The sequence below is a fragment of the Harpia harpyja genome, chromosome 11, assembly GCF_026419915.1.
Source record: "Harpia harpyja isolate bHarHar1 chromosome 11, bHarHar1 primary haplotype, whole genome shotgun sequence".
NCBI classification, from domain to species: Eukaryota; Metazoa; Chordata; class Aves; order Accipitriformes; family Accipitridae; genus Harpia; species Harpia harpyja.
Window position 1 is genome coordinate 34,743,072 of NC_068950.1, and position 13,628 is coordinate 34,756,699.

The window sequence follows — 13,628 nt, forward strand, 5'->3', positions numbered from 1 at the left end:
CACACAGTATACTTCCTGTAGGAGCTATTTGTTTATTTATCCATTTTAATCACAAGGAAAGTATTCATTATAAAATCTCTCTTTACAGCAAAGGAGAAACCTTCCAGCCACACGGCTGACACATGTTAACTTGCAGGTATTCACAGAGCAGGTTCTGTTTTAAGCCATCTTTCAGGCAGCCACACAAAGACCACCAAAGCTGGGTGTTCAGCTCTGCCAGACCTCCCCCAGCCAGCAGCCCTTGCCAGGAAACACAGGTGACAGCCTGAATGATAAAAAGGCATTTAGAGGGGAAAAAGAAAAAATGCACTGGTTTAGTCTGGGCAGCACCTTAATATAAACCTGCAGGGGCCTTTGTGTACAGCATAGCACGCAGCTATCCAAGCAGGAGCTTCAGAGCCAGTCACTTGCACCTCCAGTTTTCAAAGATCTCATACTGCCTCTACCATTTACTGGGGAGAAGGGTGGCTGCACTGCAGCTCTTCTCACAGTCACAGATCTCAGAACACACCACTGAGACAGCAAACCTTTCTCTCCCCTCCTAGTGCTGGCCCAGCAGAGGCTTTCTGGACACAGCAGAGGGGAGCCGAGAAGAGAAGCTTGCTCTGGGATTGCAGCTGAAGCAGTTTGGAAAGGCAGAGCACTATGACCTCACACAATTTGCTCTTATTTATTTCAGCAGTTCAAAAAAAAAAAACAACCCCCCAGTGTTTAACTTTGCAAACAAATCATACTGACTTTGGCTATAAAGCTTACTGCAAATTTGCTCAGTTCAGAGAAGAGTTTCTCTACTGGTGAATTCTGGCAGGCAGCTCTCCAGTGCTGGAAGAATTGCAAGAAGAGCTGATTTGTTTCCTTAGCTCCAGCTCAGCCTCTCGCGGGGTGCACCTCAAAAGAAGGGCTCCCCAGGGAAAGTGGATTTCCCTGGTGGCAAGCAAGATGTTAGCACTCAGCATTCCCAGGACAAGGCACTGCGAATGCTTACTCAGACCTTTCGAAGCGACCACAGTGCTGCTGTTTATCATTCTGGCCTTTCCAGTGCCACACATCATTCCTTCTGGCCCCAAACAAAGCTGCCTGCTTCCCAGGTGACCATGCAAGGGAAACAGTGGCTTTTTCTACACCCAACAATTCAGAAGTATTAGATTCAGGACAAAATGGTGATTTGCAAAACACATTACTAAACACCATAAAAATTTTACCTTGCATTTAGGAGCAAGAGGGGGAAAAAGGGGGGAAGGACACCACAAAAGTATGTGAAATGTTCTAATGTGTAAGAGGAAGACATGTGCTATTAACCTAGTTTTAGATATACGGACATAGTCTTTTGAAACGAAATCCGAAGATCAACTTATGTTATAAAACGCAATTGCCCCTCTGGTACATAACAGAGAAGCCATAACACCTGAGCAAACGCACAGTGGCATCTGCCTTCATAAAAACTGAGATGACTAGCTTTCAGAGGTGGTGCAGTAGGGGTGCCTATAAATTGCCCAGCATTTCCTATTGTAAGTTTCTGTCTTCATCTGTTTGTAAACTTTGCCAAAGTTTAACTGTTTTGGCTGAAATTACCCAGGCCAGGTGTTTGCTTCAAGCTGATTTTTTTTGGATAGCTTCATCAAAAATGTCTCAGCTATTTCCAAGAACAAAATTATGGAAAAACCCCTTTGTTTTGTCCATGTTAAAAATATTTCAACTGCTCCACTGAAAAGCTCTTGCACTTCCATGCTTGCAATTTGGCACAAGGTTGTCTTTTCATCAGGGTGTTACATTTGTAAACATAAAAAGTGCCCACACTACATCAAGCTAAGTCTGAAAAACCACTGTTTGCACAGGCTTGGAAGAGACCTGTTTTGCAGCTAAATTTTATTGAGTCCTTCTACGTTGGGCGTGCTCCATTCTCTTTTTTTGCAAGGTAACTGAACTGCTCACGCACTACTCCACAGAGTAACAGAGCATGCTCCAGGCCAAGGTTACAAAGGCTGAGCTGGATGTTCTTTGAAGTTTAGAGCATCCCATCTCCTTCTGGTGGCTGACCTGAAAGGTGATAAATCTATGTTGATAACAGCTACTCCATTAGCAAAAGTCACGGTAGCCTCGCTGATTAATTCTAAAAGTGTCACATATATAAATATATATACACACACACACACTTAAAAGAACATCAGGGTAACAGTTTGGGCACTCAAATTAAGAAAAGCTAGAACTATGTTGCTTATACAATCTTAATTAAGACCTCGTGTGTACACATTATGACACAATCCTTAAAAACACACTCACCTACTTTTCTTCTCTCCCCAATCTCAATCTCTTCTTCACCCAATGTAAAGATGGACTATGCCCTGGGGATGAATCAAGGTTGTGTAATGAGGCAGAAGAATGCCTGCCTCATTTGTTAGAACATGTGTGTTAAATGTACAAGGCAGAGGGCTGTGAGAGAAGAAAAGAACTGCTAATATTTAAGGCAAATGAATGATGCCTGAAGAACTGATCTTTTAATTTTTTTTTTAATTGCCTTCTGTCAGAGGAGTTTACAGATGCTGCTGAATGCAGAACATAAATCTAATTTCTGCAGGTTGCCACTGATTGTGTGCTTTTGATTTGATCAGTGTCACCCTGTGACAGCTATCATCAATGGAAAAGATTCTTTCAACATTAAGAGCTCTCTGTATAACATTAAGGACTGAAAATGGCATACTTAAGACAAAGATGCTTCAAACTTCAGCTCTTGTGTGCCTTAGTTTTCCCCCTTTAGAATGGGGAAAGACTGCTACTTCACTAATAGGGGTGCTGGAAAGACAATAGTTAATGAAGTGTCTGCAGAGCATTATAGTATCAGTGATGAGCACCAAGAATCCAAAGGGAAGTATTTACCATATCTTCAGAACAGGGTTTAAACAGCGAGCAGCAAGTAAGGCTGGTGGCCTTCACCTGAACTACAGAAGTTACATACAATATTGAACAGTATCTCCTTCAGTGAGCACCTCAAGCAACAAGTGAAGCAATGGTCACAGAGGGAAAAAAAAAGTACAGAGTCATGTAACTGGAGACTGTACCATATATGTGGCACATATATGCAAAAGGTTGCACAGGGAGCCTCAGCTGTGGCACTTCCTAACTGCCAAGTGCTTAACTTTGCCAAGTTAGTATTTTCAAGTGTAGCTTTTCGTGTGCCCAACCTGTAACTAAGGTTTGATTAGCATATTCATGACAAGGTCTGCACTAATGAAATTTGACAAAAGTGATTTGGGGAGGTAACTTACTAAGTAGGACCACATACTGCTTTGTTTTAGGCAGCCTTGATCTGGCTTCGGATTTTCTGTTCCACCTCAATGAGAGGCAAGAATGGCAGTCTCCATGTGTCTACAGGTTTCAGCTGTGAGCAAGGTGAAATCCTTACACACATAACAAATGTTGTCATCTGTACCTGTGCAACTGACTATAGGCACAATGCCATTCGTGCATACCTATATTATAAATGCGTATTACATATACTTTTAAGCATATGCACAGGATATTTAGAGAGATGCATCTTCAACACTTTAAAATTCCAAAGCAAGTTTGAATTTTCCATGTTAAAACTTTACAGGGGAAGGGGTTGCTTTATATCTTATATCTCCCCCCCCGCCCTCCCCTAAATCAGGTATCTTATTTTACCAGTCTAGAGCTTTAGAAACAGAAAAAACAGAACACAAGTTACCATGCAATTTCACTTCAATCACATTTCTTCTGCTAGCAGCTTTGCTAGGATTGTTAGCAAGCAAACTCAGCACACAGTAAAGAAATACCAGTGCATGACTGTGCAACACGCCAGGCTCACAAAGCACAGGCCTAGATCCTGCCCTCCACTACAGATGAAGTTCACAGAGGAAAGGGAATAAGGACTCTCTTCTTCCATCTGCCCTGAATGCAGCAGCGAGGCAGGATTCCAACCTAGCACTCAGGAGAGTGCCAAAAAAGGGACTGGCTACTGTGCTGGCTGCCACCCCAGGGCCCCCGGGGTGTGAGGCCCGCCAGCTGTGGGGTGGAGCCGTGCCCCCAGCCAGCTACAGCCTCTGCTTCTGTCTAGCCTGCTGGCTAGATCGTTTTAAGAAAAGCAATATTGTGCAGTTCATCGTACGGTGCAGGTGTTCACCTTCAACTATCCCTGCCCTGTACTGGCAGAGCAGTTCCCTCCATGCACATGGCCTGTGCTTGCCTGTCTTCCCCACGCCACAAAGTGCAGCACTTATAAGATCCTCAGGTTAGCTTTATTCTGAAAAAGGACATGTTTAGGAAAGAAAAGCTCTCGCCTAAATACAGGGAGATCAGATTTTTAACTGACCTCCCTCCCGTGCAAAGATGCGATACAATTCGGCAGACTCGGTACATCTGCCAAACCAAGACCAGCCTCAGCAACTCTAACTTTGTTGATGTAGAAAGGAACCTGGGGAAGAACCAAAGGTCTCTGCAGAACCCCTCCCAGGGACATTTATAATCAACAGAAAATTCAGCCCGAACAAGCTCCTGCTTGTTCACATTGAGGTCACAGTCTCTGTTCGGACGGATAGATCTGGCTGGTAGCAGGGTATGGTCCGTGACCTGTTGTGAATCTAGTGGGAACACACGCAGAAGTCGTCAGCGCTGGGTATCCAGTGTGGATGCAGGGATGAAGATGTCCATCCCAGGGCAGAGCTCTGAGTGCTCCTACTGGCACCCCTGGGCAGAGGCTGCCACTGCACTGGAGCTAATTATGGAGCACTGAGATAATCAACCTGCCCTGGTGATGCAGGAGTGTGGAGAGAAGGGAAGGAATAAATTCCAGCTGCAGGGAATAACAAACTGCTAGGGGCAAGAATTTCTTCAGCTGTCTCCCAAGCCACTGTGGAACTATGAGCGTTTGACATTGGTAGATTCGGACAGGGTAGGACTCTTGTACCCTTGAAGACTCAATTTCACTAGGATCCAGTGCTGAACTAGTGGATGGGAGATAGATGGAGATGGGGATTTCAACTGCCAAAATGCATTTTTTCCTCTTATGAGAGGAAAGAGAAAGAAGTTTGATTCCCCAAAAAAGAAATTCCCCAGGTTTAAACAACATTAGGGGCGTGCTATTTTTTATTTTTGTCTGGACATACATATTTGAGCAGGTTCTTATAAAGAGACCATTTCCTCTGAGTTTCATTCAAAGGCACTAGTGATCTCTGCTTTTTAAAACTCAAGAATTTGTTTGGTTTGCTATAGTGCAATAAAACTTCAGGCAGGAGAATCTACTATTCAGTCCTTTTAAAATAGCTCATAAAAATGTATTAAAGGACTATGAACTAAGTTACAGACTTAACTTAGACAAACACTATTTTGATCTCTCCTAACACCCTCTGTAGTAGAATCTCACTGCTGCCAAACAAATACAATTATTCTCCAAACAATTGCACCCAGAAGAGGAAACAAGCGCACAGAAAAATTAAGGGATCTATCCAGTACCACAAAGCAAGACAGTCACTGAGCTGATAACAAAACCTTGGTATCATGAATCCATTTTGGAGCTCAACAATAAACTCAGCCTTTTCCAGAGGTGTCATACAACAAAGTTGTCCCAATTCCTAAAGCAAGATTCATATACTTGGACAAAACAAAGGTTTAGCCATTTCATGTTCTGTTTTTCCCTGTTTTCATATTAGTGGGTAGTGATTACATATGACATATATTAATCCAATTGAAGTGGAGGAATGCAATTTACCCTTACAGGTGCAGCTATATACAAACTACATTCACTTGAGGAGAGCTTGTTCTTGCCACATCTTTTCAGCTAAGCTGGGACTACACTGGGCTTTTATCCCATTTGGAGCAACAGATCCCACATACATAACCACATTAGTTTTCATGTAATTCTTTGACCTGGAAGTAATCCTAATTTTCCTCTGCAAAAGGGTGAGCTATAGCCAGTTGTAGGATCTGAAATTTTTACCGCTGGGCAACATCTTTTCTGCTCTTGTATGTCAAAATAAAATTTGAAAAAAATGTAAATGCTTCACTGAGCTACAAACAATGAAAAAAAGGTGTTCTGCCTGCCATCAAACCCCGCTGTTAAAATATTAACACAATGTAAATATTGTAATATTGAGGAAGTACACTGTGTCAGTACTTCCTGGCACCATACAAGAGCTTCACTGTTCACTTCAGTCCCTGCTGTTAGTTTTAAACACGCACAACTTAAACAAGGCATCTGAGCTTCTCCAGTCCTGCTGTTGAATTGCAGAGAGGCAAAATCTTACTGTAGGTTCTCTCTAGACTAAAACCCAAAGTATTAAAAAGAATTTTTAAACACAAACAATTATGTAGATGTCAGTACTGTTGAGGCAAAAATATTCCACAGGGTCTTTAAAAAGTCCTGGCATATTGCTGCCAAACATGGAAAGATCTTTGGGTATGCACTGTCCTCCCCTTCCTCAGAGAAGAAAAACAAGCTGCAAATGCCCACCAATGCCAGAAGCCTGAAAGCCCAAGTTATTCCTCATGGCAAAAGTCCCATTCCTCAGATTTGCCAGTTAAGCACATTACTCGCAATTGACTCTCTCTCTCAATTGACTCTCTCTCTCAATTGACTGAATAAGCAGCATGTGTGTAATAAAGAGAATGAAGCAGCTACCTGCCATTAGTAAGCCAGATGTTACTATCAGGTCACAGAAATGCTGTCTAGCTGCTGTAATTATGATTTGTTGTGGAAGTGTCCCAGAAAAGAAGCACATCTTCATAAAATAGTGCAGACAGAGAATGACCTCTCTCTAGAAAACAAAAAAACCCCAACTGGTCATACTTGCAAAAAGCCAGCAGACTTGTTCTAGGGGGATCTGGGGGCAACTGGAAGAGTTCAGAGCAGGATTTCACTGTGCTGGCTTTGGGTAACACAAGGTAAAATCCTGTCATTGACAAAGCCAAAGATCTTAGCAGTTTCAATGGAAATAGCATAAAGCCTTGAAATCTGAAGTTACCACTATTTACGCTGAGAGGCCTCATTGTGTCACGCACTGTGGCATGTCTGACAAAGACTGTCCTTGTCCCACAGATCTAATAATCTAAATTCAAAACAGCATGAAATACCAGGGAAAAAGAACCGAATGTGTGAAATGTCTAATATTCCAGAAATGTCTAATCCCAGCAAAACTGGATGGTTAGGATTTCAAGAAATGAGTTCTACATGTTGTATTATGACAAAAGAAAGGCGTAAACACTGCTTCTTGCTACCACAGGAAATATAAGAAGTCTAAACTGTCACCGACTTTCTAAAATACACTGAATAAATGGCTTATTACAGATTTAAATCAACTGCTGCTCCTGAAGCTTTCTCACCTTTCAGACATGTTACCATACACAAATGGGAACTGACTTGTACAATGCCCCCATGTGCCAGTCACAGCATTGGATAAGCTTTATTTTTATGCATGGCAAGAAACTGCCCTGGGGGTTAACACAGATTTTCCACTTTAACTCACTCACAGAACCTTATTGTGGAAGAGCTTCTTCAATCATGTATCTAACTGCATCACCAGATTTGTATATGGTCAAGACTACCACAAATCCCCCTGCCCCTCAATGTTTTTTCACATGTCAGTTTATGTGCTAAGGAAAAGCACTATGGACACAACACTTAGCCTCTTTATCTTTCATCTTACTCCAAAGGGGAGAAAAACTCTTGAGAACTCAGTGAGCATTCAATATATGTAATGGTCATGAGAGTGCCACAAAAAGTCTAGGAACAGGACATCATTCCAAAACTGAACTACTTACTGTGGGGAGGGTTGTTCATTTGTTTGTTTTTTTAAAAGATAAACAGGGTTTTTTTGGTCTGTTTCATGAAATATTATAGCTAAGATCCTTCTTCACTTCCATAAATGGATGTTTTTCTTACTCTCAGTGGGTGGTCTCAGAGTTTTGACAGAGGAACATCACAAGCTAAAAACATAGGATGCTACAGAGATAGCCCACCTGCAGTGGTGGTGGATGTGAAGGGGGAGAGAAAAGGTGATTGCAAAGGCCAAAACAGACTGTGGTGGGCAAAATCAAAGGTCAGAAATGTATTCACAGCCCTAACAATGGGGGAGCCCTGGTGAAATGAGCAGCCAAAAAGCACAGATACATTAGGAAAATAAGGGATGCAGAAAAGAGGCAAAAATTTTAGCTTTCACTTATGCTGTTACTAGATTTTTTAAACTACTTTTTTAAAAAGGTCTGAATAAGAAACTCAGACATAATGCTTTGCATTCCTTTTAGTGTGGTTAAAGCATTTTGAAAATTGGTTTCTTTTACATTTCTACTTCATGCTAGCCAATTTAATGAAACAAATCTTCCTTTAAAAGCTCTGGTATGAACCATATGTCAATGCAAATACCTGCTACTACTTGTGTATTGCTTGGTTTCTTACCTGTTTTCTACAAGGAAGTCTACCACATATTTCTTCAGACAGTAGAGATGGGCATCCATCAGCCCTGTTCTGATGTGCATTCTGGGGTGTCTGGAAAAGAAAAAAAGGAAAATCATGGAGCTTTGCATGGCCATTTACAAGAGCTTGACTTTGCTATTAAGTTAATGAATAGTGAAAAGTGTGCAAAGGCAGATCTGTTCCTTTCCATCTACTGCTGGATTAACAGAGGAGAACAGTGCAGGCTGCCATTATTGGACTGCATCTATAAACTTACACCTGCTGGCCCTGGGCTGATTTGCTGTGAAAGAAAACACCTTCTCCAAGGAGTCATTACTCCTGCTACATCTTCTTATTTAAGTGGAAATTGCACATTACTGGGCAGGAAGCCAAAGTAATGGGCCCACAGTGCTAAAAGTTACAGTGGGTAATGTCAGGGTACAATAATTCAAAGCTTCTGGCTAAGTGCCTGCCTTAATATGCAAGGCTGTGCATGTTCTCCTAGCAAACACAACAACACTACTATATTTTTTCCAACACTTCCTGGAGGGGAATAGGGGAAGGAGATGGGGTCTGCTCACCTTTCCTACACTACACATTACAACTGACTGCCACAGCTCAGTTTGCCTATCCAGCCCAGCAAGGTGGAAAAGATCAGTAAAACTCCCACTCATCATTAGCCAAACAATGGCAAACAGAGAAGTCTTCACTTTCAGACCAGTGGCAGGTTAGTATATCAGAAACTCAGAAATCTCCAAAAGCTTCAATATTTTAAGAACAAAGTTTTAAATCATAAAGACTCATTGATTACTTCTGTTACTTCTCTTTATGCATTCTTTGTTCTTAGATAGTGGAAACCCTTTCTGGAACCTGTCTCAAAGCAGCTAGATATTTTATGCCAATATTACTTTCCCTTCCACACACCTGTAGCCTCATTTGAGAGTGTTCTGGATGTCTGAACACTCACCACTAGCTCTCAGGACAGAAAAGCCACAAAAATATTTAGCTTGCAAATTTAAAAAGACAAAACACAACAACAGTCAGGGACTACACTGGGCGGTTCAAGAGATCTGTAACTGCACTCACAGTCCAGAGGCTATTTAGGAGAGAAATTTCAATCCACACCTGAAATTGTCTCTGTTTTCATTTTTCCTTCTCTGATGCCTGGATTTCATAATGAAGTTTGAATGAACATATCTTACCAGTATATTCCATCCAACCTTTGTTCACTTATTCCAGAACACACTGAAGTCAGACGTTTGTGATCATGATCACTTTTATTATTTAGTTAGCTCAGCAGAGGGATCACTCAACTTGGGCATGCATATATATATGTGTGTGTGTGTGTGTATATACATATATATGTAGTAAGCCAATACTACCACACCGAATATTTAGTAACACAAAAGCTATGGAGAATATCGGGTGTTCTAGTAAGGAATTTTTCAGTGTATTTCTCAATTAATGTATTGAACTACCGAAGTATTTAAGTCTTAAAATTTTGTAATTTAGGTGGCATTTCTCAAGCATGCCATTCAATTCAAGCTAAGCATATTATTAACTATAATGAAATTCTTTAAGTCCCACTTGCAAAGGAAAGCTCCTATAACAGTAGTACGACACTCTGCAGTAAAGTATGCGGTACTAAAAAATGATATATGCACTTTCAGTAGATTACTTCATTAACAAAACATGAGCTCACCTAGCAATGCTCCAGTACTGATGTTATCAGTGGCCCAGATGTTGTTGTGGAAGTCAGCCCAAATAGCAATGTTCCTTATGCAAAGAGGATAGGGAATCCACTAATTTTAATGAGGTCTTGCAGTTGGAAGTCAGCAGACTCCCTCCTGCTCTGCATCCTGAGGATGGTTTCCACATTTTGTGTATTTATGAGAGGGAGAATTTTCATATCTTCTCTGAGAAAAAGGACTCCCTTGTATTTATATAATGAATATAATAGTTTATTGAAATGGGTGAAAGAGACAAATGGAAAGAAATGGAGCAGGGAGGAAAGCTGGGAAAAATGAACATAACAATGGAACAAGGCAAAAAACATGTAAAAAAAATAGAAATGGATGCAACATGGGAAGGAGAGGGAAAAATGGGAGGAAAAAATCCAATTCTTAACTTGAAGATGACAAACAGGACACAGTTTCTTTAGTGCCAGAATGCCAAGTTCTGCTCTCACTATTCAAGATCTATCACAACCCCCCTTAAACACAATGCAGGGGAAGGCTGCAATGGCTAGACATCAAGCAGAAGAGTGTAAGACGGGAACTCCTCAATAAATGCTGGTTCTGTTGCCAGTGTCTGTGCGGCTTTCACACAGTCTCCCCACCTGCAAACTGGAATAACACTATTTAGCTACACCACAGGACACTGAGGATTTGCAGGCTGAAGTTTGTATCTGCATGCAAGTACTGTACCAAGTTTTTCTGTAGCTAAGCAACTTTGTAACAAAGTCAGCACAAGTGGACAGACAGTAGCACAGTGCTATCGTAGCTGCAGCTCCATCACCCCCCCCCCCAAAAAAAACCCAGCCAGACAACAAGATGTACTGAAATGCCACTCTGAGTTAGCTTTCCATGTAGAATATACCAACAATAATGAAACATCATGCTGGACAAGAGGGAGGTCCCACAATGAAAAATTCTCTGAAATACAGACCACCTAAGTGATTTGCAACAGAATAGTCCCATAGATTAATATTATAATCACAGCTTCAAAGGTCAAACAGGCAAGTTTGGGCACATGCATAAACAAAGCTGCGATTTCTGTAAACCAGACTCAAGGAGAGAATAGCCACACTAAACCAGACTGATAAGAGCACTCTATCATAACAAGCCACTAAAGATGATGCTAATTTTCATTGACTAGTGCTTAAACCAGTTTATCTTCAGGTAAAAGCAAAGGAGCCAAATAATCTAACAGATAACAGCAAACTCCATCACCATTTCAAATGAGCATCTGGTTGCTAATATTGAAAGCCACACTCCCTTCTCATGCCTCTGATCTCCCACTCCATCAGCTAATCTTTACAACATATGAAAAATGAGCCCCATCGCAAGGAACAGCTGATACAGAGAGAATCGAATAACAAACAATGCATGTGCTGAGAGCTGACGCACCTAGACTTATCGCTCTGAGGGAGATAATACAGAAGGCTTTTAATTATATCATCAAAGCAAGGGAGAAGGTACTAGGAGGGGCTGGCTGCAGATGGTTAAGTGTTAATGAATGCTGGGTTGGGTGGTTTATCAAAAGAAAAAGACTGGATATATATCTGAGAGGGTCACCATTGAGATGAAAGTTGTAACAGCCATTGTTGGAGCTCTTTAATGAGCGAGGAATGTCAAATGTGAACCCTCTAAGAATCATACCAATTACTAAATGAACTTCGGTTCAATCTAGCAAATGTAATCAAGCACAAGTCATTAAAATACATGGTAAAACTCCCATTGGCGCTGCCACTATAGTGTCTATTATTGTCTGTGCTCCCATGCAAGGGAGGGGGCTGCTCCCAGTTGTAAGCTCTGTGTGTTATGTTAAGTGATGGCAGATTTTAGCCCTAATGATGAGGCATGGAGGGCTCCCTGGCAGAAAGTCGACAATGAGGAAGCTCAGAGAGATCTGTGGAGAAGTCAGGGAAAGAACAGCAATTAAAAGAGCAATTTCAAAGAATGCAATTTAATGTGTAAAATTAGCTTTTATTAGCACATAATTCCACAAAATCCTGACTCGGGATGAGAGTGCATAAAGGTCTGCAAGACTCCTTAGAAAGGTCTGTGCCCGTAATTCCTGACACGCCATTGTGAAATAATAAGCAGTACTAACAGGATTGATGCATGCTTCGTACATGGCATTGCTTTGAAAGTGGAGCCCGGAGCTTTTCTCTCCCTGATAACCTCCCTCAGGATTTCCTCCCTCAGGGAAATCAACCACTGATAGAGCAAACTTCCCTTGTTTAAAGGCAAAAAGAAGGACAATTGTTTCAACTGTAAACTAATTAAGAGAGATTACCACCAAGAGCTGGAGGTTCAAACCAGCCCTGCACTCCCACTGACAGTGTGATAATGCCAGGCTGGGGTCAAAATCATAAATCTGAAGGGAGCACACACAATGCTTAAAGCCAAAAAGCCTCTCTACTAAGCATGGGATATTGCCACATTAACCTCACCACCTCACAAATAAACTAGCTGAGAAAGAGAAATCCCATGGCCTCTTTCCCTTTAACTTCATGCAGCTGTTGACGGAAAATACGAAGGTCTTGAAATAAGCTCAAGGACCTGAGGCTGTCCGTACTCTAACACTAATCCGAGCAATGACACAATAAAAATCCAATCATACCTGCTATTAACCTAGCTCCTGCATCCACCGTGGGCTTATGGGGTATTAGTTCATCTTCCTCCCCATCCCTCCAAAATAAGTAAATAAATAACAGCACACTAAGCGCAAACTATGCATTCCACACTCATTTCTTTTTTAATTAATTGCATGTAGCTCACATAGTCCATGTAGCCAAATAGTCTACTGCATTCTTCCTATCCCCCACGTACTGTATTCTTGCGTGAAGAAGCGTGCCATCCAGTTCAAACACACGCTGCTGACCCCTCACTGTCTGCAATGGAGGTGGTGCTCTCGTGTTGATGCAAAGCCAGTGTACAGATCAACACGAAGAGAAGTCTCACAGCAAAAGCTGCCAGACCACCTTTAATGTCTCGAGCATTCCTACTTTTAAAGGGAAAGAAAAAATAAAAAAATCCCTAAATCGCATTGCTCATTTACGGGACAGCACTTGGCTGTAAACTCACTAATAATAAAAGACCACTGTTACGTTGGCTCTTCAAAAATCCCAGACACCTTATGACCTTAATTTTTTTTTTTTTTTTTTTTATTACACAGTGCTTTTGGCCAAAGAGATCCCAAAGCACTTAGCCAAATGAATGTCCCCACTGTATCCCAGGCCTCCTTTGCCCACCAGTGAAATGCTGCCACCTCTGGGCTGAACCGCAGCAGCTGTAGCGGCGCAGGCAGGGACCCCCCCCCGCCTGCGGGGCCTCCTGCACCGCTCTGCCCGGCACCCCTCTGCCGCCGGGCTTCACGGGAGGGGGAGCAGAGCTTAACGAGAGGATGCAGCCCCTCGGGTGGAACGACTGGTTCAGCTCTGGCTCCGAGGAATACCTCGGGGTCGCGAGAGCGAGGAAAGGGGCACAGAAAAGCAGCCCCCCAA

General features: G+C 42.0%; 1 protein-coding gene across 1 annotated transcript in view; it reads right to left on the minus strand.

Moving 5' to 3' along the window:
• The window catches only part of EIF2B3 (eukaryotic translation initiation factor 2B subunit gamma), a 104,898-nt gene that overhangs the window by 43,928 nt on the left and 47,342 nt on the right, over positions 1 to 13,628 (minus strand). Inside the window, exon 6 of the mRNA XM_052800768.1 lies at positions 8,402 to 8,491. Within this exon, the coding sequence (XP_052656728.1) occupies positions 8,402 to 8,491 (90 nt within the window). The remainder of the gene's footprint in view (positions 1 to 8,401; positions 8,492 to 13,628) is intronic.